This window comes from Carassius carassius, chromosome 10 (genome assembly GCF_963082965.1).
Source record: "Carassius carassius chromosome 10, fCarCar2.1, whole genome shotgun sequence".
NCBI lineage: Eukaryota > Metazoa > Chordata > Actinopteri > Cypriniformes > Cyprinidae > Carassius > Carassius carassius.
Window position 1 is genome coordinate 35632485 of NC_081764.1, and position 27460 is coordinate 35659944.

Here is a 27460-nt window from a genome sequence, read left to right on the forward strand (position 1 = left end):
CTCTCTCTCTCTCTCTCTCTCTCTCTCTCTTCAGTTACGAGGTCGCTCCGCGGTCAGACAGCGAGGATTCTGGGTCGGAGGAGGATGAGGTTCCTACAGCTGCTTTCTGACCATACCAGATTAAACTGAGAGTTCAAGATTCATTAAATACGTTCCATGATTGTTTCCTGACAGGAAGAGGATGAGGAAGCTCCTCAGCTGCTGCAGTCACAAACTCCTGCAGAAGAGAAGAAGAAGATTCCTGACCCGGACAGTGAGGACGTGTCTGAAGTGGACGCCCGTCACATTATAGAGTAGGACAAACTCACACACACCTGACGCACATCTGCTGCAGCTGGAGCCTCACTGCAATCATCAGCATTTACAGGCTCTTCATACACTCTCAGCACGGCAGTCTGAACCTGTGCGCGTGTGTGTGTGTGTGTGTGTGAGAGAGAGACAGAGAGTGTGTGTGTGTTTGGGAGAGATAGCGGGAGAAAGTGTGTGTGTGTGTGTGTGTGTGAGAGAGAGAGAGAGAGAGAGAGAGAGTGTGTGTGTGTGTTTGGGTGAGTGTGTGTGAGAGAGAGAGAGATAGCGAGAGAAAGTGTGTGTGTGTGTGTGTGTGTGTTTGTGTGTGAGAGAGAGAGAGAGAGCGCGCGAGTGTGTGTGTTTGGGAGAGTGTGTGTGTGAGAGGGAGAGATAGCGAGAGAAAGTGTGTGTGTGTGTGTGAGAGAGAGAGAGAGAGTGTGTGTGTTTTGGAGTGTGTGTGTGTGTGTGAGAGGGAGAGATGGCGAGAGAAAGTGTGTGTGTGTGTGTGTGCTCTTGTTTTTGTGACATATCAGGACACAACTCTGTATAATGTCATGGGTATGACACAGGTATTACAAGGAGAGGGTGACTTATGAGGACATAACCCATGTCCCCATTTTTCAAAACGCTTATAAATCATACAGAATGAGTTTTTTTGAGAAAGTAAAAATGCTTCCTGTGAGGGTTAGGTGTAGGGTTGGTGTAGGGCCATAGAATATACAGTTTGTACAGTATAAAAACCATTACACCTATGGGATGAACCCACTTGTGTGTGTCTCATGTCTCTGATGTGTTTGTGTGTCTCATGTCTCTGATGTGTGTGTGTGTGTGTCTCTCATGTCTCTGATGTGTGTTTGTGTGCGTGTGTGTGTATGTGTGTGAGTCTCATGTCTCTGATGTGTGTCTCATGTCTCTGACGTGTGTTTATGTGTGTGTGTGTCTCATGTCTCTGATGTGTGTGTGTGTGTGTGTGTGTGTGTGTGTGTGTGTGTGTGTGTGAGTGAGTCTCATGTCTCTGATGTGTGTGTGTGTGTGTGTGTGTGTGTGAGTGTGTGAGTGAGTCTCATGTCTCTGATGTGTGTGTGTGTGTGTGTGTGTGTGTGTGTGTCTCATGTCTCTGTGTGTGTGTCTCATGTCTCTGATGTGTGCGTGTGTCTCATGTCTCTTATGTGTATGTGTCTCTCATGTCTCTGATGTGTGTGTGTGTGTGTGTGTGTGTGTGTCTCATGTCTCTGATGTGTGTGTGTCTCATGTCTCTGATGTGTGTGTGTCTCACATGTCTCTGATGTGTGTGTCTCATGTCTCTTATGTGTGTGTGTGTGTGTCTCTCATGTCTCTGATGTGTGTGTGTGGGTCTCATGTCTCTTATGTCAATGTCAATGTCAATGTCAATGTCACCTTTATTTATATAGCGCTTTAAACAAAATACATTGCGTCAAAGCAACTGAACAACATTCATTAGGAAAACAGTGTCAATAATGCAAAAATGATAGTTAAAGGCAGTTCATCATTGGATTCAGTTATGTCATCTCTGTTCAGTTAAATAGTGTCTGTGCATTTATTTGCAATCAAGTCAACGATATCGCTGTAGATGAAGTGTCCCCAACTAAGCAAGCCAGAGGCGACAGCTGCAAGGAACCGAAACTCCAGCGGTGACAGAATGGAGAAAAAAACCTTGGGAGAAACCAGGCTCAGTTGGGGGACCAGTTCTCCTCTGACCAGACGAAACCAGTAGTTCAATTCCAGACTGCAGCAAAGTCAGATTGTGCAGAAGAATCATCTGTTTCCTGTGGTCTTGTCCCGGTGGTCGTCTGAGACAAGGTCTTTACAGGGGATCTGTATCTGGGGCTCTAGTTGTCCTGGTCTCCGCTGTCTTTCAGGGATGTAGAGGTCCTTTCTAGGTGCTGATCCACCATCTGGTCTGGATACGTACTGGATCCGGGTGACTGCAGTGACCCTCTGATCTGGACACAGACTGGATCTGGTGGCCACGGTGACCTCGGAACAAGAGAGAAACAGACAAATATTAGCGTAGATGCCATTCTTCTAATGATGTAGCAAGTACATAGGGTGTTATGGGAAGTGTTTCCGGTTCCGGTTTACCTAATTAATGCAGCCTAAAAATCCTTTAACGGATTTGGATAATAAAAGCATATTAGTATGTTATGTGTATGCCAGGTTAAAGAGATGGGTCTTTAATCTAGATTTAAACTGCAAGAGTGTGTCTGCCTCCCGAACAATGTTAGGTAGGTTATTCCAGAGTTTGGGCGCCAAATAGGAAAAGGATCTGCCGCCTGCAGTTGATTTTGATATTCTAGGTATTATCAAATTGCCTGAGTTTTGAGAACGTAGCGGACGTAGAGGATTATAATGTAAAAGGAGCTCATTCAAATACTGAGGTGCTAAACCATTCAGGGCTTTATAAGTAATAAGCAATATTTTAAAATCTATGCGATGCTTGATAGGGAGCCAGTGCAGTGTTGACAGGACCGGGCTAATATGGTCATACTTCCTGGTTCTAGTAAGAACTCTTGCTGCTGCATTTTGGACTAGCTGTAGTTTGTTTACTAAGCGTGCAGAACAACCACCCAATAAAGCATTACAATAATCTAACCTTGAGGTCATAAATGCATGGATTAACATTTCTGCATTTGACATTGAGAGCATAGGCCGTAATTTAGATATATTTTTGAGATGGAAAAATGCAGTTTTACAAATGCTAGAAACGTGGCTTTCTAAGGAAAGATTGCGATCAAATAGCACACCTAGGTTCCTAACTGATGACGAAGAATTGACAGAGCAACCATCAAGTCTTAGACAGTGTTCTAGGTTATTACAAGCAGAGTTTTTAGGTCCTATAATTAACACCTCTGTTTTTTCAGAATTTAGCAGTAAGAAATTACTCGTCATCCAGTTTTTTATATCGACTATGCAATCCTTATGTGTGTGTGTGTGTCTCATGTCTCTGATGTGTGTGTGTCTCTCATGTCTCTGATGTGTGTTTGTGTGCGTGTGTCTCTCATGTCTCTGATGTGTGTGACTCATGTCTCTTATGTGTGTGTGTGTGTCTCTCATGTCTATGATGTGTGTGTGTGTGTCTCATGTCTGATGTGTCTGTGTGTCTCATGTCTCTGACGTGTGTTTGTGTGCGTGTGTCTCTGATGTGTGTGTGTCTCATGTCTCTGACATGTGTTTGTGTGCGTGTGTCGCATGTCTCTGTGTGTGTGTGTGTCTCATGTCTCTGATGTGCGTTTGTTTGTGTGTGTGTGCGTGTCTCATGTCTCTGTTGTGTGTGTGTGCATGTGCCTCGTGTCTGTGATGTGTGTTTGTGTGTGTGTCTCATGTCTCTGATGTGTGTGTATGTGCATGTGTGTCTCATGTCTCTGATGTGTGTCTCATGTCTCTGATGTGTGTGTGTGTGTGTGTCTCATGTCTCTGATGTGTGTGTGTGTGTGTGTGGCTCATGTCTCTGATGTGCGTGTGTGCATGTGTGTCTCATGTCTCTGATGTGTGTGTGTGTGTGTGTGTCTCATGTCTCTGATGTATATGTGTGTGTGTGCGTGTGTGTGTCTCATGTCCTCTGATGTGTGTGTGCGTGTGTGTCTCATGTCTCTGATGTGTGTGTGTGTGTCTTATGTCTCTGATGTGTGTGTGCATTTGTGTCTCATGTCTCTGATGTGTGTGTGCGTGTGTGCCTCGTGTCTCTGATGTGTGTGTGTGCATGTGTGTCTCATGTCTCTGATGTGTGTGTGTGTGTGTGTGCGTGTCTCATGTCTCTTATGTGTGTGTGTGTCTCTCATGTCTCTGATGTGTGTGTGTGTGTGTGTGTGTGTGTGTCATGTCTCTGATGTGTGTGTGTCTCATGTCTCTGATGTGTGTGTGTCTCTCATGTCTCTGATGTGTGTCTCATGTCTCTTGTGTGTGTGTGTGTGTGTGTGTGTGTCTCATGTCTCTGATGTGTGTGTGTGTGTCTCATGTCTCTGATGTGTGTGTGTGTGTCTCATGTCTCTTATGTGTGTGTGTGTGTGTGTCTCATATCTCTGATGTGTGTGTGTCTCTCATGTCTCTGATGTGTGTGTGTCTCTCATGTCTCTGATGTGTGTTTGTGTGCATGTGTCTCTCATCTCTCTGATGTGTGTGTGTCTCATGTCTCTTATGTGTGTGTGTGTGTGTGTGTGTCTCTCATGTCTATGATGTGTGTGTGTGTGTGTGTCTCATGTCTGATGTGTGTGTGTGTCTCATGTCTCTGACGTGTGTTTGTGTGCGTGTCTCATGTCTCTGATGTGTGTCTGTGTCTCATGTCTCTGACGTGTGTTTGTGTGCATGTGTCGCATGTCTCTCTGTGTGTGTGTGTCTCATGTCTCTGTTGTGTGTGTGTGTGTGTGTGTGTCTCATGTCTATGATGTGTGTTTGTGTGTGTGTCTCATGTCTCTGATGTGTGTGTGCGTGTGTGTCTCATGTCTCTGATGTGTGTGCGTGTGTGTGTGCATGTGTGTCTCATGTCTCTGATGTGTGTGTGTGTCTCATGTCTCTGATGTGTGTGTGTGTGTGTGTGTGTGGCTCATGTCTCTGATGTGTGTGTGCGTGTGTGGCTCATGTCTCTGATGTGTGTGTGTACATGTGTGTCTCATGTCTCTGATGTGTGTGTGTGCGCGTGTGTGGCTCATGTCTCTAATGTGTGTGTGCATGTGTGGCTCATGTCTCTGATGTGTGTGTGCGTGTGTGTCTCATGTCTCTGATGTGTGTGTGCGTGTGTGTCTCATGTCCCTGATGTGTGTGTGCTTGTGTGTCTCATGTCTCTGATGTGTGTGTGTGTGTGTGCATGTGTGTCTCATGTCTCTGATGTGTGTGTTTGTGTGTGTCTCATGTCTCTGATGTGTGTGTGTGTGTGTCTCATGTCTCTGATGTGTGTGTGCGTGTGTGTCTCATGTCTCTGATGTGTGTGTGCGTGTGTGTCTCATGTCTCTGATGTGTGTGTGCGTGTGTGTCTCATGTTTCTGATGTGTGTGCATGTGTGTCTCATGTCTCTGATGTGTGTGTGTGTCTCATGTCTCTGATGTGTGTGTGTGTGTGTGGCTCATGTCTCTGATGTGTGTGTGCGTGTGTGGCTCATGTCTCTGATGTGTGTGTTTACATGTGTGTCTCATGTCTCTGATGTGTGTGTGTGTGCGCGTGTGTGGCTCATGTCTCTAATGTGTGTGTGCATGTGTGGCTCATGTCTCTGATGTGTGTGTGCATGTGTGGCTCATGTCTCTGATGTGTGTGTGCGTGTGTGTCTCATGTCTCTGATGTGTGTGTGCGTGTGTGTCTCATGTCCCTGATGTGTGTGTGCGTGTGTGTCTCATGTCTCTGATGTGTGTGTGTGTGTGCATGTGTGTCTCATGTCTCTGATGTGTGTGTTTGTGTGTGTCTCATGTCTCTGATGTGTGTGTGTGTGTGTGTGTCTCATGTCTCTGATGTGTGTGTGCGTGTGTGTCTCATGTCTCTGATGTGTGTGTGCGTGTGTGTCTCATGTCTCTGATGTGTGTGTGCGTGTGTGTCTCATGTCTCTGATGTGTGTGTGCGTGTGTGTCTCATGTCTCTGATGTGTGTGTGTGCATGTGTGTCTCATGTCTCTGATGTGTGTGTGCATGTGTGTCTCATGTCTCTGATGTGTGTGTGTGCATGTGTGTCTCATGTCTCTGATGTGTGTGTGTGCGTGTGTGTCTCATGTCTCTGATGTGTGTGTGTGCGTGTGTGTCTCATGTCTCTGATGTGTGTGTGTGTGTCTGATGTCTCTGATGTGTGTGTGTGTGTGTGTGTGGCTCATGTCTCTGATGTGTGTTTGTGTGCGTGTGTCTCTCATGTCTCTGATGTGTGTGTGTGTGTCTCATGTCTCTGATGTGTGTTTGTGTGCGTGTGTCTCTCATGTCTCTGATGTGTGTGTGTCTCATGTCTCTTATGTGTGTGTGTGTCTCTCATGTCTATGATGTGTGTGTGTGTGTCTCATGTCTGACGTGTGTTTGTGTGCGTGTGTCGCCTGTCTTTCTCTGTGTGTGTGTGTGTCTCATGTCTCTGATGTGTGTTTGTTTGTGTGTGTGTGCGTGTCTCATGTCTCTGATGTGTGTGTGAGTCTCATGTCTCTGACGTGTGTTTGTGTGCGTGTGTCGCCTGTCTTTCTCTGTGTGTGTGTGTTTGTGTGTCTCATGTCTCTGATGTGTGTTTGTTTGTGTGTGTGTGCGTGTCTCATGTCTCTGTTGTGTGTGTGTGTGTGTGTGTGTGTCTCATGTCTATGATGTGTGTTTGTGTGTGTGTCTCATGTCTCTGATGTGTGTGTGCGTGTGTGTCTCATGTCTCTGATGTGTGTGTGTGTCTCATGTCTCTGATGTGTGTGTGTGTGTGTGGCTCATGTCTCTGATGTGTGTGTGCGTGTGTGGCTCATGTCTCTGATGTGTGTGTGTACATGTGTGTCTCATGTCTCTGATGTGTGTGTGTGCGCGTGTGTGGCTCATGTCTCTAATGTGTGTGTGCATGTGTGGCTCATGTCTCTGATGTGTGTGTGTGAGTGTGTGTCTCATGTCTCTGATGTGTGTGTGCGTGTGTGTCTCATGTCCCTGATGTGTGTGTGCGTGTGTCTCATGTCTCTGATGTGTGTGTGTGTGTGCATGTGTGTCTCATGTCTCTGATGTGTGTGTTTGTGTGTGTCTCATGTCTCTGATGTGTGTGTGTGTGTCTCATGTCTCTGATGTGTGTGTGTGTGTGTGTGTGTCTCATGTCTCTGATGTGTGTGTGCGTGTGTGTCTCATGTCTCTGATGTGTGTGTGCGTGTGTGTCTCATGTCTCTGATGTGTGTGTGTGCATGTGTGTCTCATGTCTCTGATGTGTGTGTGCGTGTGTGTCTCATGTCTCTGATGTGTGTGTGTGCATGTGTGTCTCATATCTCTGATGTGTGTGTGCGCGTGTGTGTCTCATGTCTCTGATGTGTGTGTGTGCGTGTGTGTCTCATGTCTCTGATGTGTGTGTGTGTGTGTCTGATGTCTCTGATGTGTGTGTGTGTGTGTGTGTGTGGCTCATGTCTCTGATGTGTGTTTGTGTGCGTGTGTCTCTCATGTCTCTGATGTGTGTGTGTCTCTCATGTCTCTGATGTGTGTTTGTGTGCGTGTGTCTCTCATGTCTCTGATGTGTGTGTGTCTCATGTCTCTTATGTGTGTGTGTGTCTCTCATGTCTATGATGTGTGTGTGTCTCATGTCTGACGTGTGTTTGTGTGCGTGTGTCGCCTGTCTTTCTCTGTGTGTGTGTGTGTCTCATGTCTCTGATGTGTGTTTGTTTGTGTGTGTGTGTGTGTGTGCATGTCTCATGTCTCTGATGTGTGTGTGAGTCTCATGTCTCTGACGTGTGTTTGTGTGCGTGTGTCGCCTGTCTTTCTCTGTGTGTGTGTGTGTCTCATGTCTCTGATGTGTGTTTGTTTGTGTGTGTGTGTGTGTGCGTGTGTGCGCGTGTGTCTCATGTCTATGATGTGTGTTTGTGTGTGTGTCTCATGTCTCTGATGTGTGTGTGTGTGCATGTGTGTCTCATGTCTCTGATGTGTGTGTGTGTGTTTCTCATGTCACTGATGTGTGTGTGTGTGTGTGTGTGTGTGGCTCATGTCTCTGATTTGTGTGTGCGTGTGTGGCTCATGTCTCTGATGTGCGTGTGTGCATGTGTGTCTCATGTCTCTGATGTGTGTGTGTGTGTGTGTGTGTGCATGTGTGGCTGATGTCTCTGATGTATGTGTGCGTGTGTGTTTCTCATGTCTCTGATGTGTGTGTGCGTGTGTGTCTCATGTCTCTGATGTGTGTGTGCGTGTGTGTCTCATATCTCTGATGTGTGTGTGTGTGCATGTGTGTCTCATGTCTCTGATGTGTGTGTCTGCATGTGTGTCTCATGTCTCTGATGTGTGTGTGTGTGTGTGTGTGCGTGTGTGTCTCATGTCTCTGATGTGAGTGTGTGCATGTGTGTCTCATGTCTCTGATGTGTGTGTGTGTGTGTATGTCTCTGATGTGGGTGTCTATGCAGGCATGCTAAACAGGATGTGGATGATGAGTACGGCAGCGCAGTGTTTGCTCGTGGGTTACAGTCGTATTACGCCGTGGCTCATGCGGTCACTGAGCGGGTGGACAAACAGTCGTCTTTGCTAATCAACGGTCAACTCAAGCAATACCAGGTCATTCGGAGTTCTTACCAGACATTTAACGACTGATTTAACACAAGACACGCTGAATGTGTTGCTGTGACTGTTTCTCAACAGATCAAGGGTCTTGAGTGGCTGGTGTCTCTCTATAACAACAATCTGAACGGGATCCTGGCGGATGAGATGGGTTTGGGCAAAACCATCCAAACCATCGCACTCATCACGTACCTGATGGAGAACAAGCGTCTGAACGGACCCTACCTCATCATCGTGCCGCTCTCGTCAGTCACTCTGACGAAAAAGCCTGTTTTTACATCAGCTTTCATACTTCTGTGTGTGTTTAATGAACACTGTGTTTCTCTGACAGGACTCTTTCCAACTGGGTCTATGAGTTTGATAAGTGGGCGCCGTCTGTCGTCAAAGTCTCCTACAAGGTGAGACACACAGAGACATGATCTGATGTACTGTAGTGGAGTAAACATGAAACATGAACACTAAACTGGCTGTATTTCACTTCTGCTTGAGCCCATGTGATAATACAACTTATGCCAAGTCATATTTATTTATATTGCACTTTATACAATACAGATTTCATGTAAATAAACATGAAAATAACAGTGTTAATGCTGTATAATTCATTGTTCATGAAATGAGCTCAGCTGTAAAGTAGCTCTACTTAAGTTTATATTGTGCCTGTGTTGTGAAACTCATGATGATGTTCCTCATATTTGAGTCACTTTGTTTTAAGGAAGTAAATAGTCAATTTCACAGTTACTTAAGCCGTTTGAGTGTAGTCAGTCGTAGTGGTCAACCGATATTGTTTTTTTGACAGCCAATATCTTGGAAAGCAGGGGGCTGATAGCTAATATAAAGGCTATCATAATTTTGTAAAAAAAAAAATAAAAATTAATATTTAAGAAATTCTAAATCATTCGACAATGGATTAAAAAATAAATGTGTAAAATAAACATACTTTAAGTATTTTTCACAAATAAATATTTAATAAAAATATAATTAAAAAGTAAGTAAACACTCATTATTCTGGGAAGTTTGTCTCCATAAAGCGCAGCATAATTTGAAACCACAAGTTTTAAGTTTAAACATTCAATTCACACGGACCGACCGTCACGCAGAGAACACATCTGCCAAGCAGAAAAACTCATCAGCCGATGCCAATATTGGAAAAATGCAGAATATCGACCGATATATCGGCCTTGGTGATATATCGTTTGACCACTAGAGTTGATCTCGTAGCTTCCCACAAACCCAAGCGCTGGTTTGATCATGTGATCGTGTGTGTTCAGGGATCTCCTGCTGCTAGAAGAGCCTTCGTCCCACAGCTGCGCAGCGGCAAGTTCAACGTGCTGATCACCACGTACGAATACATCATCAAAGACAAGCATGTGCTGGCCAAGGTAACGTGTTCCTCTGTGTGGTCACCTGTGACCTGTGACCTCGACCAGACGCACTGATGAGATCCTGTCACCTGACACAGATTCGCTGGAAGTACATGATAGTGGATGAAGGCCATCGCATGAAGAACCATCACTGTAAGCTGACGCAGGTGCTGAACACACATTACCTGGCGCCGCGGCGCGTGCTGCTGACCGGGACACCGCTGCAGAACAAGCTTCCCGAGCTCTGGGCGCTGCTCAACTTCCTGCTGCCCACCATCTTCAAGAGCTGCAGCACGTTTGAGCAGTGGTTCAACGCACCCTTCGCCATGACCGGAGAGAAGGTCCGTCTGAGGACACATCTCTGACACGGAGCCGTTATCACACACAGACACAAACGATTATAAACATGGATGCTAATCATGCTTGTGTTAGTGTGTTAGCATCTTTTTTCTTATAAGGATGAATCAGACTTTCAGAAATGTGCATTATAACTTGATTATTTGTCTAGAAAATGAACAGAGAAAAGCTGAAGGTAGTCATCGCTCAGGAATTGACCGTTAAGGCCTCTTCACTCCAGGAACTGTAATGATAATTATTTTGACTGACACTAGGCTTATTTTAAGCGTGTTGTTGTTTTGTCGTCTGCTGCTTTAAATGCTCGAGCTCTTTAAAGTCGGTGGATTCTGATTGATTGGTCATCATAGTTATCGTTTTAGTGTGGACTCTGTTATTTGCAAATAATTAGAGCCATTATTAAAATGTATAGTTATATAAATTATGTAGTTATCATCCTTGAAGATGCAACCTGATATTTACTTTAAATTCACACGTTTTGCAGGCGATCTTATACAAAACAATTTTCATTGCATTCAGTCAGATTATACAATTTTATCAATTCATGCATTTCCTGCCAATCAAACCCGTGACCGTGCGAGCGCAGCCCTTTACAGGCAACCATTCAAAGCAAAGAAGTGAAATTAATTCAAATGTACCACTATGTTCACTTCATTGTGATGAAATAAATGAACTAGGATGGAATGAGACGTGACTGCTGTGTCTCTCAGGTGGATCTGAATGAGGAGGAGACCATCCTGATCATCCGCCGTCTGCACAAGGTGCTCCGCCCCTTCCTGTTACGCCGGCTGAAGAAGGAAGTGGAAGCGCAGCTGCCTGAGAAGGTGAGCTGGACTGCGGTCAGTGTCTGTGTCATGGCCTCGGACAGATTTATGCCCATGTTCTGTCCGTGTGCAGGTGGAGTACGTGATCAAGTGTGACATGTCTGCGCTGCAGAGGGTCCTGTACAGACACATGCAGGCCAAAGGAGTGCTACTGACCGACGGCTCCGAGAAGGACAAGAAGGTGTGTGTGTGTGTGTGTGTCTGTGTGTGTGTGTCTGTGTGTGTGTGTGTGTGTGTGTGTGTGTGTGTCTGTGAGTGTGTGTGTGTGTCTGTGTGTGTGTGTGTGGAGATCATGAGAACAGTCTGGTGAGTCAAAGACGTCCCAGCAGCTCTTTGCCCTCGTGAAGATTCAGAAAGAGTAAATGTGTGTGTGATTGTGTGTGTGTGTGTTTCAGGGAAAATGTGTGTGTGATTATGTGTGTGTGTGTGTGTGTTTCAGGGTAAAGGCGGCACTAAGACTCTGATGAACACCATCATGCAGCTGAGGAAGATCTGCAATCATCCGTACATGTTCCAGCAGATCGAGGTGTGTTAGTGTTTCTGTCGTGGTGTTGATCATCTGCTGAACGTCCTTCGTTTCTTGTGCCGCTGAATCTGACACCTTCTGCTTTTCAGGAGTCGTTTTCTGAGCATCTGGGTTTCTCAGGAGGAATCGTTCAGGGGTGAGCAGTAGAAATGCTGTAGTATTATCTGTGACACATTAGACTTAAACCTTTGTTTCACGTCTGACCTACAGGCCTGATTTATACCGTGCTTCAGGGAAGTTTGAGGTGCTGGATCGTATTTTGCCCAAATTACGAGCCTCCAATCACAAAGTGCTACTCTTCTGCCAAATGACGTCTCTGATGACCATAATGGAGGATTATTTTGCTTACCGCAGCTTTAAATACCTGCGTCTGGACGGTGAGCATGTGTTTCTCTGTCTGTAGTTTGTGAAGTATAGCATGATTATGATTATTATTGTTCAAGATGATCTTGTCCCTCAGATCAGGTAGATCAGGAGATCAGAATAGTTAGTGAGGAGCTGGGATTCCAGAAGAACTGTCATCATATAGAGAGATAGTTTACAGCCGAGCTGACGAGACAGGAGCCTGACTCTATCGACTATCACAGCAGATCCATTTTCTTCAGAAGTGACAGAAGACTAGTGATAGAAATGGTCTTTGGCTGAGTGTGTGTTTGTGTGTTTTAGGCACGACTAAAGCAGAGGATCGTGGGATGCTGCTGAAGACCTTCAATGATCCGGCCTCTCAGTACTTTATATTCCTGCTGAGCACCAGAGCCGGAGGACTGGGCCTCAACCTGCAGAGCGCAGACACCGTCATCATATTTGACAGCGACTGGAACCCTCATCAGGTACCCATCATCATCATCATCATCATCATCATCAGCTGGACGATGTTTGTCCTGCGTGGTTCTGATGCTCTCGGTCTGCAGGACCTCCAGGCGCAGGATCGAGCGCACCGCATCGGTCAGCAGAACGAGGTGAGGGTTCTGCGGCTCTGTACCGTCAACAGCGTCGAGGAGAAGATCCTGGCGGCCGCTAAATACAAGCTGAACGTGGACCAGAAGGTGATCCAGGCCGGCATGTTCGACCAGAAGTCGTCCAGTCACGAGCGCCGAGCGTTTCTGCAGGCCATTCTGGAGCACGAGGAGCAGGACGAGGTCAGGAGTCTCTTTGGGCTCTACGTTGACCACATTTACGTGAATGAGAATATTCCAATATTATATACATTTATAATTTGCTCTTGTTTTATTAACAAAGGCGTCATGAATGAGGCTGATGCCGTATGATATTATCCAGAATAATTATCCAGAATATCAGCTGTAGCACAGTATTTTTCACATCCATCCAAACGTGTTTCTAAGAGACAAAGCTTTAAGACATCTGTCAAGCACACATTCTAGAGGAGATTCGTCTCACATGAAGAGAAGTGAGAATTAATCACTATTCGCATGCGTTTAAGGGTTTGTGACGCTGGATTTGTGCATACATTTAATAACTAGTGCTACACAATATACTGGAACTGAAAAGATATCGCGATCCCCCGCTTCTTTAAAAAATGGTACGATTCCTAATTTGGCTAGTACTGGTACTTTAAGAACAACATCGGTTTAATAAGAGCTGTATTTCCTGAGTGATCTATATATCGCTGCTTAAACTTAGAGAGTTTAGGAGCGAGTAAGAAATCTGCATGAATGAGAAAATAAAGTGCGGGATGTGCTTGATGTTAAGAAGAGTTAAGCGCAATTAACCTTGAAAAACAACTGGTCCACATCAAACACTGAAGCACGTGTACGAAAGTCCAGCATGCGATCACAAATTCAGATCTCTTTAAGTGGTCAAACACACACAATCATCTTGGTTTATGACTGAAATAAACATAAACAGCTGAGAAAGAAAACACGTGTGTGTCAATAAATTGGGTGTGTGCAGCTCTTAAAGTGACAGCACTCTAATATTCCTGTCTGTCTCTACAATGATAATCAAGAAAAATAGAAAATCACTCGCTAATCTTGACTAACTTTACTAGCTTTAATAAGGAAACATGTATGAATGTTTGATTGATACAGTAAAGACTATGCAGTGCTTTACTTTTACATTTGGATGACTTCAGTTTCTCCATCATCTCTTTCTTGAAAGCTCCTGTTAAATAGACCTTTCCCTAAAAACACTGTCTTTGTTTTATTGTATTTGTCCTTTTGTTTGTTACTTGCACAATGTTATTATTAATAACAAAAATGACTATAGCATGATATAAATTGTTATTGTGAGATAAAATGACTGCTAGTGTTGAATAATATTTGGGTCATATTTCCCGCCGCTAGCTCCTGCTATAAGCTAACACAGATCTCTCCACCGAGGCTGTGTGCTGACACTGGCATGTGATCTTGTTTGTTTTTTTTAAGGGGGACGAAATGCTCAAAAAGCAGGACAGGAACACTGGTCAAGTGAGAGATTTCTTTCTTTTCTTTTTGTAATTTTTGTCATGGTATGGGTTCAGTACTAGTATCGAGATATTTGAGTCCGGTATCGTATTGAAGTCAAAATGTTTATATATCGTGACAAGCACTAATAACAACGTAGTTTTATAGCGTTAAGGTGATCTGATAATAATAAGAGCATCTCCAGTATTTAGTGAGAGAATGTTTTAAGCATGTAAATACTGTAGGATTATCCTGCTAACTGTGAAGAATCAAGACCTTATTTTCTGTGTTCATGTAAACGTGGTCATGAATCACTTCTGTGCTTCTAATCCTCTTCTGATGGCTTGCTGTGTTTGTCTGTTTCTCCGTCAGGAAGAGGACGAGGTGCCGGACGATGAGACCGTAAATCAGATGATCGCCAGGAGTGAAGACGAGTTTGACCAGTTCATGGTCTCCTTTCACTTTCTCTCGCTTGTGTTTGCTGTAACACATTCAGATCAGCACTTAATCCAGATCAACTCAAATATCTCTTTATTCTGTGTAGCGCATGGATCTGGATCGCCGCCGCGAGGAAGCGCGCAATCCGAAGCGAAAGCCTCGCCTGATGGAGGAGGACGAGCTGCCCACGTGGATCATGAAAGACGACGCCGAGGTGGAAAGACTCACCTGTGAGGAAGAAGAGGAGAAGATGTTCGGCCGCGGCTCGCGTCAGAGGAAGGAGGTGGATTACAGCGATTCACTCACAGAGAAACAGTGGCTCAAGGTCAGAGACGCTTCATTCTCTCAGCCATCATCCTCTGCTGGATCCTGATCCATCCCTCTGTTCTCAGGCGATCGAGGACGGGACCCTGGAGGAGATCGAGGAGGAGGTGCGACACAAGAAAACCACTCGGAAGAGGAGGCGTGATCGGGATCCAGACGCCATCCCATCCACTTCAGGTGCTCGTGGGGGACGAGAGAGAGACGACGACAGTAAAAGACAGAAGAAACGAGGTCGTCCCCCGTCCGAGAAGCTTTCGCCCAACCCTCCGTCGCTCACCAAGAAGATGAAGAAGATTGTGGATGCTGTGATTAAATATAAGGAGAAGTGAGTGTCCAAATGTGGTTGAGAACAGTATAAGCCAGTTCTGGGATGTGATAAAGTCGTAGAGTTCTGTGGGTTCTTCAGATGTTCTTGGTGAACAGGTTTGTGTGTCCCTCTCAGGGTCCATGATGTTAAGATGTTTATGTTAGATGCTAGTAGCTGAACAGGGATGTGGTTCATGATATTGAGTGCTAGTAGAGCTGGAGATGCTGCAGGTCTATTAGAGACGGTGTTTTCTCAGGGTCTGGTCAGAGACAGCGGTCAAGGTCTGGAGGATGGGTCAGAGGTCAAACAGGCATCAAGTGTATGAATTATTCACTGATCCTCCGTGACTGATGTGTGTGTGTGTGTGTGTGTGTGTGTGCGTGTCTGGTGCTGTTCTGAATGTTAGTAACGGCCGCCAGCTGAGCGAGGTGTTCATCCAGCTGCCGTCACGCAAGGAGCTGCCCGAGTACTACGAGCTGATCCGCAAACCTGTGGACTTCAGGAAGATCAAGGTGAGCACGTCCAGGAAGTGGCACTGGATCCTTGAACACAGTCAGCATCTGTGAGCTCAGGTTTCAGTCCTCTGTCTTCTGTGTGTGAGCAGGAGCGCATCAGGAGCCATCGATACCGCAGCCTCAGCGACCTGGAGAGAGACGTGATGCTGCTGTGCCAGAACGCTCAGACCTTCAACCTGGAGGGATCACTGGTTAGACACACACACACACACACACACACACTCTCAGACCTTCAACCTGGAGGGATCACTGGTTAGACACACACACACACACACACACACACACACTCTCAGACCTTCAACCTGGAGGGATCACTGGTTAGACACACACACACACACTCTCAGACCTTCAACCTGGAGGGATCACTGGTTAGACACACACACACACACACACACACTCTCAGACCTTCAACCTGGAGGGATCACTGGTTAGACACACACACACACACACACACACACACTCTCAGACCTTCAACCTGGAGGGATCACTGGTTAGACACACACACACACACACACACACTCTCAGACCTTCAACCTGGAGGGATCACTGGTTACACACACACACACACACACACTCTCTCTCAGACCTTCAATCTGGAGGGATCACTGGTTAGACACACACACACACACACACACACTCTCAGACCTTCAACCTGGAGGGATCACTGGTTAGACACACACACACACACACACTCTCAGACCTTCAACCTGGAGGGATCATTGGTTAGACACACACACACACACACACACAGACACACACACTAGGGCTGTCAAAATGGCTGAAAAACTAAATTCGAATTTGCAAATAAATATTATCAAAATTCGAATTATATTCGAATTTAAAGTGCATAATTTCAGTTAGGGTGAAGAAAAGCTTTTGGCTTCTCTTCTGAGGCCACAAGAGGGTGCATTGGGCAAAATATGACTGATGCACGTTTATTCAAAGCATAAGAAAATATGACTGTGAAAAAAGTGCATCATTTTTAAAATAATGTTTATGAACCAATTATAATTAAGTATCTTCAAGAACTATAAACAAAACAGCAACATGTGTACATGCATAGTTTAATACAAAGGGGTGAAAGCCAATCACACAGAGTACATTTTTCATTTAAAGATGAAATGCAGTGTGAGGGGGAAAACCCACCCTAACCCTAAGTCTCAAGATGTTTTTGAAAAAAACTGAACCCACCTTAATTTTACATGACTTTCTAAACATGGGGCTCTGTTGTGCGAGACTCTAGTGCAAGGGTGATAGAAGATATCGCTCTCTAGAAAATGCGTGAAATGCAGTCTTCGCCGCCTTCAGAGCTGGCGAGGAAGACGACTCCAGGCCACTCTCTGCGTCAGAGAAGGATTGGGCGACTCAGTCAGACCGCCCCGACCACGAGGGCCCTGCTGTCCTCCAGGAGGAGCTCGTCAGGATCCACGGCAAGGCCGTCACGGAGCTGGACCTCACCTGGAACGCACCTGACGAGCCTGTGAAAAGTAAACTGGAGTCGTGGTTCCTCCAGTCGAGCCACCGTCAGGCCGCATTGAGGAGAAGAACCCCATTCTTCCCAGATGTACATGAGCACGTGGTGAAGTCGTGGGCTGCACCCCAACCACCGTGCATCCACTCTGCCACGCTGGCCATGTTCGCGCACGTGGACGGGGCGGAGGCCCACGGGTATGTGCGCATGCCCCCCATTGAGGAGACCATTGTCGCACACCTGTGCCTGTCTTCTTCAGCATTGGGTTCGGACCGCAGCCTGCTCTCCAAGCCGTGCAGGTTCACAGCCCACCAGGCAGACAAAGCCTATGCTGCTGCAGGGGAGGCAGCTTCTGCCCTTCACGCAATGGCTATTGTCCAGGTGTTCCAGGCGAAGCTACTTCAATCCATCAATGGCGGCGCGGATGATGCTGACATCATCAGGGATCTGCGCTCTCACGCTGATGGCTACCAAGCGCTCTGCTCAAGCCATCGGCCTTTCCATGGGGTTCATGGTCATCCTTTACAGGCACCTAGGGCTTACCCTAGCTGACCTGAAGGACATGGACCGCGGGACGCTTTTAAACGTTCCAGTCACTCCTTCTGGCCTGTTTGGTGACGCCGTGGAGTCGGTCATGGAGCGTTTCTCCGAGATGCAGAAGCGCGCCAAAGCGATGAGCCACGTGATGCCTCGTCGCTCACTCCAGTCTTCATCCTCGAGGTCCCGCTCTTCATCGGCACCTCGCCAGGCCTAAGGACCGGCTGGACAACCCGCCATGGCGCCCCACCCCGAACCGAACACCCGTTTCGGCCGAAACAAGCAGTGGTCAGGGCCTGGAAAGAGACATAGAGTCAGAAGAGGAGACCGGGCCATGAGAGAGCCAGCGCGTCATCCTCTGCTACCAAGCCGAGGTCGTGAGAGTTCCAACACCATACAATGCCCGCCGCGGGCCGCCCTCCCGTCAGTGCGTCTAGCCTCACGGGGGCGGGGCCCCAGTCAAAACAAGCCATCAGTGGCTACGGTGGCCGTAGAGCTAAAGCATCCACTGTGTCACTTCCTGGACACGTTGAAGGCTATCCCAGGCGTTTCACCGTGGGTACTGGGAATTATTCAGCACGGATATTCTCTCCAGTTCAAACGCAGACCTCCCCGCTTCAAAGGTGTGGTCCCGTCACTGACTTTGCCCCAAAACCTTTCAATTCTGAGACCGGAAGTTCTCAGTCTGCTTGAGAAAGGAGCGATAGAGCGTGTCCCTCCGAGCGAGCAGAAAAGCAGTTTTTACAGCCGCTACTTCGTGGTGCCAAAGAAGGATGGAGGACTCTGTTCGATTCTGGACCTGAGACCCATCAACCGAGCGCTTCACAAACGCGCATTCAGAATGACAACACTGAAACAGATCTTGACACAAATACGGTCTGGGGACTGGTTCGCCTCAGTGGATCTAAAATATGCGTACTTCCATATTCAAATAGTGACACACCACAGGGGCTTCCTCGGGTTTGCTTTCGAAGGCACGGCTTATCAGTATTCAGTGCTTCCGTTTGGCCTGGCCCTGGCCCTGGCCCCGGCCCCCCGCACATTTTCAAAGTGTGTGGACGCAGCGCTTTCTCCCCTCAGATCGAGCGGAATGCGTATCTTGAATTATGTGGACGATTGGCTGATTTTAGCCCACTCAAGAGAGTGCTAATCAGTCACGTGGAAATGCTGCTCCGCCATCTGGATACCCTGGGACTGCGTGTGAATATACAGAAGAGCGTGTTTTTACCGAGTCAGACTATAACATATCTGGGAGTATGTTTGGACTCGATGGCGATGCAAGCCCATCTTTCTCAGGAGCGCATGGAGACAATCTCATCGACTCTGCGCCGTTTCAGACCGGGCAGGTCGTGCGCTCCAGAGCTCTATTCAAAGAGGCAGCGAGTCTCCTGTTGTGGGCGGACCGACACTTTCTCTTCATAAGAGCGGCGCACATTCCCGGTATCCTGAACCGCGGAGCGGACATGCTTTCGAGGAACAGGATTCCTCAAGTAGAATGGAGGCTTCACCCAGGATCAGTTCAAATGATTTGGGAGGGCGGAAGTGGATTTGTTTGCCACAAGCAAGAACACACACTGTCAGACGTTCTTCTCGCTATTTCACTCCTCGCTACTGGGAGATGCTCTGACATCGCGCTGACCGGAAGCCAGGCTTTACGCTTTTCCTCCGGTGAAGATTCTGCCTATAGTTTTGTGCAAAATCAGGGAGGAGTGAGTGTCAGTTATACTCGGGGCCCTGAACTAGCCAAATCAGCCCTGGTTCGCGGACCTGAGAGAGTTAGTGATGGCTCCCCCATGGCAAATCCCCCTCAGGAAGGACCTGCTGTCTCAAGCGAATGGCACAATATGGCACCCCAGCTTCGAGCTGTGGAACCTTCTTGTGTGGCCACTGCGGGGACCATAAACGAGCAGGACGCTCTGCACACACACTTACGGAGGCTTGCGCACCATCTGCAAGACGGCTCTACGCTCTGAAGTGGGGAGTTTTCATAAAATGGTGTAATGACATTCATATTGACCCGGGGACCTATTTTGTGTCGGATGTTTTACACTTTCTACAGCAGAGAATGGACTGCAGGAGTTTGCCGTCCATGCTGAAGGTGTATGTGGCCGCTTTTGCCGCTTTTCATTCTCTGGTTGACGGGCAATCGATCGGCAAGCATGCTCTGGTAATCAGTTTTCTCAGGGGAGTGAGGAGATTGTGTCCTTCACGGCCGCCCTCCGTGCCGCCGTGGGATTTAGCTCTAGTTTTGAGGGCCCTATCTCTACCGCCGTTCGAGCCCTTAGCTTCGATTGAAGACTGCCTTGCTTCTTGCTCTCACCTCGGCGAAGCGCATTGGAGACCTACATTCGTTTTCGGTGAACGATGATTGCATCTGTTTCGGACCTGGCGACTGTAATGTTATCTGCTGAGCCGTCAGCCTCGCGTGATGCTGATGCTCAGAGCGCCGTCTGCCCTGTCAGGGCTTTGCGGATGTATGTGGATCGCTCGGCCACCTTTCATCAGTCGGAACAGCTGTTCATGTGCTTTGGTGGACATAATAAGGGACGATCTGTTTCAAAACAGAGACTTTCTCATTGGATTTTGTGTTTTTGACCACTCTCACGCTGCTCTTAGCTGGGTTTTAGCTGGTTTTACTGAGTCCACTGGTTTTAGCTGGTTTTGGCCGGATTAGCATAGAAACATGTTAACAACATGCTAGTTACTCACTAATCAGACTAGAAACATGCCTTTAACATGGTTTTAAAGTGGTTTTGGACACTGTCACGCTGGCCTTATGTGGTCTTAGCTGGTTTTCTTTACTAAACTGGTTTTAGCTAGATTATCATAGAAACATGTTAACAACATGTTAGTAACTTGATAATCAAGTTAGAAACATGCTTTTAACATGGTTTTAAAGTAGTTCACTGTCACACTGGTCTTAGCTGGTTTCTATCTGAATCAACTGGTTTTACCTGGATTAACATTGAAACATACTAGTCACTTTACTAATCATGCTAGCAACATGCTAGAGACATGCTAGTCATGCTAGCAACATGCTAGTAACTTTGCTAATCGTGTTAGCAACATGGTAGTCGCATGCTAATCATACTAGCAACAACCTAGTCCCATTCTAATCATGCTAAAAACATGCTAGCGACATACTAGCAACATGCTAATCAAGCTAAAAACATGCTAGCAACATGCTAATCATGCTAGAAACATGCTAACAACATGCTAGCAACATGCTAATCATGCTAGAAACATGCTAGCAACATGCTAATCCTAATCATGTTAGCAACATGCTAGCAACATGCTAATCATGCTAGGAACATGCTAGCAACATGCTAATCATGCTAGCAACATGCTAGTGACATACTAGCAACATGCTACTCATGCTAGAAACATGCTAGCAACATGCTAATCATGCTAGTAACATGCTAGCGACCTGCTAGTCACTTGCTAATCATGCTACAAACATGCTAGCGACATGCTAGTCACTTGCTAATCATGCTAGAAAAATGCTAGCAACATGCTTATCATGCTAACAACATGCTAGCAACATGTTAATAATGCTAACAACATGGTAACGACATGCTAGGAACATGCTAATCATGCTAGAAACATGCTAGCAACATGCTAATCATGCTAGGAACATGCTAGGAACATGCTAGTGACATGCCAGTCACTTGCTAATCATGCAACAAACATGCTAGAGACATGTTAGTCACTTGCTAATCATGCTAGAAACATGCTAGCAACATGCTAATCATGGTAGAGACATGCTAGCCGCATGCTAATCATGCTAAAAAATGCTAGCAACATGCTAATCATGCTAGAAACATGCTAACAACATGCTAATCATGCCAGCAACATGCTAGTCACATGATAATCATGCTATAAACATGTTAGCAACATACTTGGAACATGTTAATCATGCTAGAAACATGCTAGCAACATGTTAATCATGCTAGGAACATGCTAGTGACATGCCAGTCACTTGCTAATCATGCTACAAACATGCTAGCCACATGCTAATCATGCTAGAGACATGCTAGCCGCATGCTAATCATGCTAGAAACATGATAGCAACATGTTAATAATGCTATGAAACATGCTGTTAATAATGCTATGAAACATGCTAGTCACTTGCTAATCATGCTACAAACATGCTAGTGACATGCTAGTAACTTGCTAATCATTCTAGCGACATGGTAGTCACTTGCTTTTAATGCTAGCAATATGTTAATCACTTTCTTTTTTAAACTTCTTAACTTTTCAAACTTTTAAATCTTTTTAAACTTTTCAAACTTTCTAAATTTTTCAAACTTTCTGGCCAGGCTTTTTCAAGCCAACTTAAAGTTTGACCACAAACTTTACTATCTAGTTCATTCTGTTATAACCAGTAGTTACCATGGCTATTAACTCTGTGTTATGGTTTATACGGTTTATGCAGTTGCCACCGCAAAGCTGTCGGCTCTGTGTTTAACTCTCATGCTTGAGTACTTTTTGTGTTGTGTCTGTTTAGTGCAGCCTTCACGTTCATTGCATGAAGATATGCAAATTTCGTTAGGGTCGGAGCAGATGTCTCATTGGTCTAGTTACGCCTATCAGATGCGAACACTCTTAGCGACACGGCCATTGGCTAGAACTGTCTTGCTTATGTGTCGGGGTGATTGACTCCGTTCAGGGCTTATCTTCACTGCTCTCACGGCGGGATTTTATACAGTTCCCATATACGTCTTAGCTGACATAATGTTGAGTTACCGCCTCGAGAAGGGAACGTCTCCGGTTACTATCGTAACCTCGGTTCCCTGAGAGGCGGGAACGAGACATTAAGTTAGCCGCCGTGGTCGCTGTTTGATCAGCTGTGCTAACGTTCAGTCGTGATTCTGACATAATTTTCACACCCATGCATTTTATACTGCCCGCGAACCTGTCAGTATTTGCATGCTTCACGTCAATTGGCCAGCTGCCCCCAGCTGGCGTTAGCCAATAAGATTTCAGCGAAAGTGGAGAAGGTAGGAGTTCCCATATACGTCTTAGCTGACATAATGTCTCGTTCCCGCCTCTCGGGGAACCGAGGTTACGATAGTAACCGGAGACGTTCTGTGTGAATGGCTTGGTTTCAGTTTTGACGCAAACAAGATCTTCTCCAAATTCTCTATTTCCGCAATATTTTGATTGAACATCTAGTTGCTTCAACCGTATATGTTAACAAAAACATTATAATGCAATGAAACTTATGTTGTCATCGCATCTCGTGCGCCACTGATAAAGGCCAAAGTATAATTTGACCTTCCGCATTATGTAAGTTTTGTCGTCAGCCGCGCATCCGTCCACGTGGTCTCAAAAAGTGCCTGCATGCAGATGGTGCGCGTACAACAGCGCACGCACGAGGTGAGTGATGACAGAAGTGGTACTGGGTGTCCAGCTTGTCTGTCTTCTGAAAGCTGTGCGGATGAAGCTGTGTGTGAGACGGAACAGAACGCGGAATGTAAAGTATACCCGGGGCGGGCCTTAAAGCTGCCTCCTTAATGGACACCTAAAATGGAATGGGGAATTTTTATTTTAAATTCGACGAATATTCGAAATTCGAATTTTTTTGGACAGCCCTAACACACACACACTCTCTCTCTCAGTCCTTCAACCTGGAGGGATCACTGGTTAGACACGCACTCATACACACTCACTCACTACACACAACCACTCACTTACACACACACACATACACACACACACAGATGTATTTACTCTCTCGTGTGTGTGTGTCAGATCTATGAGGACTCTATCGTGCTGCAGTCGGTGTTCACCAGCCTACGTCAGAAGATCGAGAGAGAGGAGGAGAGTGACGGAGAGGAGAGTGAGGAAGATGAAGAGGATGAAGGCTCTGATTCAGAGAGTTAGTCTAACTCATTCAAAGTTATTTAAGGCAACCAAATAAATGCATGTACATAATGAAAATGTGGAACTAGCTGCTAGCTGGATGCCACCTGCAGAGAGGAACTACTGACCACGTGTCTCTATAACGTGTGTGTGTGTGTGTGTGTGTGTGTGTGTGTGTGTGTGCAGGTCGATCTATGAAGGTGAAGATTAAACTGAGTCGTAAGGACAGAAGTGCAGAGCGCGGCAGAGGACGCAGGAGAACCGCAAGAACACGAGCCAAACCTGTAGTTAGTGATGACGACACAGATGAGGATCAGGAGGAGGTGACACACACACACACATTACATTCACACACACACACACACACACAGAAATCACACATGCACGAGAAACATTGTCTGATCATGTGTGTTAAATCACGTGTGTGTGTTTGTTCAGGATCGGTCCAACAGCGTCAGTGAGGAAGAGCAGGGATGAAGATCCACAGCAAACCATTAAAGATACAAACACACACCTCACAGTAGAAGAACACCATCATCTGTTCATCAGCAGCAGAATAACCGTTCGCTCGCACATTCATCATCAGCTTGTGAAGACAGAGGAGATCTGAGGATGTGCCCGAGATGCTCTTCAAACATCTTCATGTTTCTGTGACATTTAATATTAGTCGTTGCTGTTTTAGAAGAGCAATATTTGTGATCGTCTGTAAAATTATCTCGTATAACCCCAGTAAGCTGTCAGTTAATTGCACTAGTGTGTCATTAGGCGAACATTAGCATGTACAGTAGATGTAATAGATTAGAAGCAGCTGTTCTACTCTCATGTGCTTGTTGTTTTGTTCTTCAGGCTGTGTGCTACAAGACCAGTTTTAAGGCTTACACGCGCTTGAGGAAAGGGTTCGGAGGGTTCTAGCAGTCAGAAGCTCTCTCTGTGCTCTGAATAACTCGAAGCAGAGGTTCACAACACTGCACAGATGCTCCTCTCCTTTAGATGCGTTCACACTTGACATGAACATGCGATCTCCGTGATCTGATCAAGCGGATCGAACACACCTCTATATAACCGATCGGATCTGTCTTTCCTGCGCAATATTAAATAAGTCTGCGGAGGATGGCCCTGAAGTGGTGGGTTTTCTTTTTAAAAAAAGCATTTTCAGTCGCAGAACATTTTACAATCGGAGAGAAGTGTATGAGTCTCATTAGTGCTCCACGCGGGGTTCTGCGTCTCTCAGCTCGCGACAGACAGGGCGAGGTTTAAACTTCAAACTGATCACACTGCGTCCTCGACTTCCTCTGGACCGGGACACGATATAACATCCCGATCACAAGCGCGTTTACACCATAGAATGTATAAAAACATGGACGTAGTGTCCGTGACGTCACCCGTAGACTCCTGAAGTGTGTTTTTGAAGCCTAAAGTGTGTAGAGCGGGCCGTCGCCATCTTGGCAGCGCGTCACTGTGTAACTCTCCCGGACAATCAAAAATGGGCAAAAAGGCGGGAGCTAGTTGCTGAAGCCACGCCCACGTAGCGCGACGGCAGTGTCAACAGCTGCAATCCCCCGTCACTCAAGTGGCTACGCCCTTAATTATGCAGAACTTTAAGTCTTAATATAATTTAAACGGATGAGTTATAAAAAAAATTCACCCCCCTCACAGTTGTCATGAAGGGCAAAATTAGCTATTTAGACCAAAACATTTTTTGCACCAGGCTGTAAACATGTTTTTTCCTGCTGTAAAGTTGGGCATTTTAACATGGGGAGTCTATGGGACTGACTCCCTTTTGCAGCCAGCCTCAAGCGGCCAGTCGAAGAATTGCAGTTTTAGTCACTTCCTTATTGGCCTCACGAGAGAGAGCGGGAGGTTGGCGCTCGGTTTACACTCGTCTTTTCGGTTAACGCTGAACTCTGTTTCTGTCGCTCGTATTTGCTGGAAATCGCCAGCTTTGATTGAAAATGGATGATGTCTGTTGATTTGTAACTGCTGATCGCTTTAGGATGGAATGGTCCTGTGTTCTCGGCTCCATCTCTAATCAAACACACCTGAACTATCTGTCAGGGTCATCAGGGTCACTAGAACACTACAGGTGAGCTTGACCACAGCTGAAGTCCTGTGTTAGACACATCAGCTGCTGCTCATCGTGTGTTTCTGCTGTTTTACGGCTGATCTGCTATCTTACTGTAGTAGATGAATCATTATTCCTGAACTTTCTCTTTTTTATGGCATGTGCTCTTACTGTAGTGAATGTATGTTTGTGCGTGTAGATGAAACCCAATAAACATCACAACCTCATGTCTGTGTTTGTAGTTTTCCATTGTATTTATAACTGATACACAGAATGAAACGCTCAATGTCTGACCTGATGTGACGGGTGGTTTAAACGTTGTTCCAAAATGGGCATCTTGTAATTCTGGAACAGAGAACAAACCCTCCGCAAACTGCTGTATTAAACTCTGAAGCACAGAATCTAGAATGTCACTGTTTAGAACTAAATCGTGACCTTACAGGACTAGTGTGTGTATTGACACAGTAACCACTAGATGGCATCAACGCTCACGAACGAGATTTCGAGGAAAAGTGACCACGTTTGGAGTCTGTTTACATCTGAATGTGATGATCATGTGAGGTTAATATCATTGCTGCTGCTCATACCACTAACATTCTGAAGAGAAGAGTTTGTGTGTATCTCCACATATAAACACAGAAAGCTGTCAAAGCAGTGGCTCATTTTCACAGACTCTTGTCCATAAAGTAGTTCCAAACACCGTGTGATTTCACCATAAACTGATTCACACTGTTTTGACTCTGACTTAATGCATTGTTCATCTTGAGCATGTGGAAATGTGTTCATCTTTTGTAATATTTGTGTTTGAGTCCCTCATTGTCCTCTGTGTGTAAAGATGGATCTCATAATCACACTCTCACAGTTGGAAAGGGTCAGAGATGGAGATGATGCTGGAAAACCAGAGAACGTGCAGCTGGAGGATTCTTCATGAACCGCTATAACAAAACATGACACATGATATTACGCTTACAGGGTATGTACAATTTTGAACCGATCATTTTATAAAGTGAGTAATATTTGAATTATCTTGAGTAAACATCTGTAATGTGGAGCTTGTTCAGGACCATACTAAATAACATGCAATATTCATGATCCCTTTTATAAGGATTAACATTTTTCGCATTCTGCAAGGGGTTCGTAAAGCTATGAGCAGAGCTGTTGTGGTCTCCAGGATCTGGTGCAAACACAGTCACATTCTCCATGAGTCTGCTCTGTGTACATCGGGGTCAAGCTGAAGTGTCCCTCACAGCTTCCTGTAGAACTAGAGAAGTTTCTGCTGTAATCATTAACAGAGTCTAAGGTCAAATCACAAAGGCCTTTGTGAGGAAAGATCTTCTGAGGCGAGGTTTCTCTCATTCCTGATCTTCAACATTCCACATAGTTCAGAGAGTCTGTCATCATCGCGTCTCTCTCTCACACACACACACACACACACACACACACACACACACACACACACACACACACATGTCTGACCCTCAGGAAACTCCCTCTCTACTTCACAAGCCTGATTCCTCATCACTTTAACCACATTCAACACAATTCAGTTCATTATAAACTGCATGTGATTGTTTTCAACTTTCAGGATACCAAATTTGCAAACTAGTTTTCCTCCGCGCTGAAGACTGATTTTAAATATGCAAACTAGGACAAGCGTTCAGTGTGTGGGATTCAGTCTGAGCTCCTGATATTCAGCGAGTAACTTCATCTGTTAATGGAGGCCTGCGGAGCTCGGAAACATCATTTCCCTGCATCTACAAATACAATGCAAATCATGTTCCCTCCGGTTGAGCTGGATGATCCCTGGACAGATCCCCTGTGAAGACCTGCTGGAATTAAAGCACATCATGCTGGTTTGGTCTGGTCAGAGGATGACCGAGCCTGGTTTCACACAAGGTTTTGGGTCCATTTCTGGCACCGATGGAGGTATTGTTCCTCTGGCTTGTTTAGTGACACTATCACATCACTGAATCAAAACTGAACTATAGCTGATAAACTGA

At 45.8% G+C, this 27460-nt stretch overlaps 1 protein-coding gene across 2 annotated transcripts in view; it reads left to right on the plus strand.

The window, feature by feature from the left end:
* The window catches only part of LOC132152227 (transcription activator BRG1), a 33246-nt gene extending 8877 nt beyond the window's left edge, over positions 1–24369 (plus strand). Inside the window, exons 12-34 of one of the 2 annotated variants that reach the window (XM_059561040.1) lie at positions 35–89; positions 175–293; positions 8324–8471; positions 8556–8719; positions 8806–8872; positions 9743–9853; positions 9934–10176; positions 10900–11013; positions 11087–11194; positions 11453–11539; positions 11629–11675; positions 11750–11916; positions 12206–12369; positions 12451–12678; positions 13924–13965; positions 14314–14391; positions 14486–14704; positions 14772–15028; positions 15417–15522; positions 15615–15716; positions 23288–23414; positions 23585–23721; positions 23837–24369. In XM_059561040.1, coding sequence (XP_059417023.1) covers positions 35–89; positions 175–293; positions 8324–8471; positions 8556–8719; positions 8806–8872; positions 9743–9853; positions 9934–10176; positions 10900–11013; positions 11087–11194; positions 11453–11539; positions 11629–11675; positions 11750–11916; positions 12206–12369; positions 12451–12678; positions 13924–13965; positions 14314–14391; positions 14486–14704; positions 14772–15028; positions 15417–15522; positions 15615–15716; positions 23288–23414; positions 23585–23721; positions 23837–23875 — 2929 coding nt within the window. In that variant the 3' untranslated portion in view covers positions 23876–24369. The remainder of the gene's footprint in view (positions 1–34; positions 90–174; positions 294–8323; positions 8472–8555; positions 8720–8805; positions 8873–9742; positions 9854–9933; positions 10177–10899; positions 11014–11086; positions 11195–11452; positions 11540–11628; positions 11676–11749; positions 11917–12205; positions 12370–12450; positions 12679–13923; positions 13966–14313; positions 14392–14485; positions 14705–14771; positions 15029–15416; positions 15523–15614; positions 15717–23287; positions 23415–23584; positions 23722–23836) is intronic. The other variant, XM_059561041.1, reaches the window with a different exon arrangement.
* The last annotated feature ends 3091 nt before the right edge of the window (positions 24370–27460 follow it).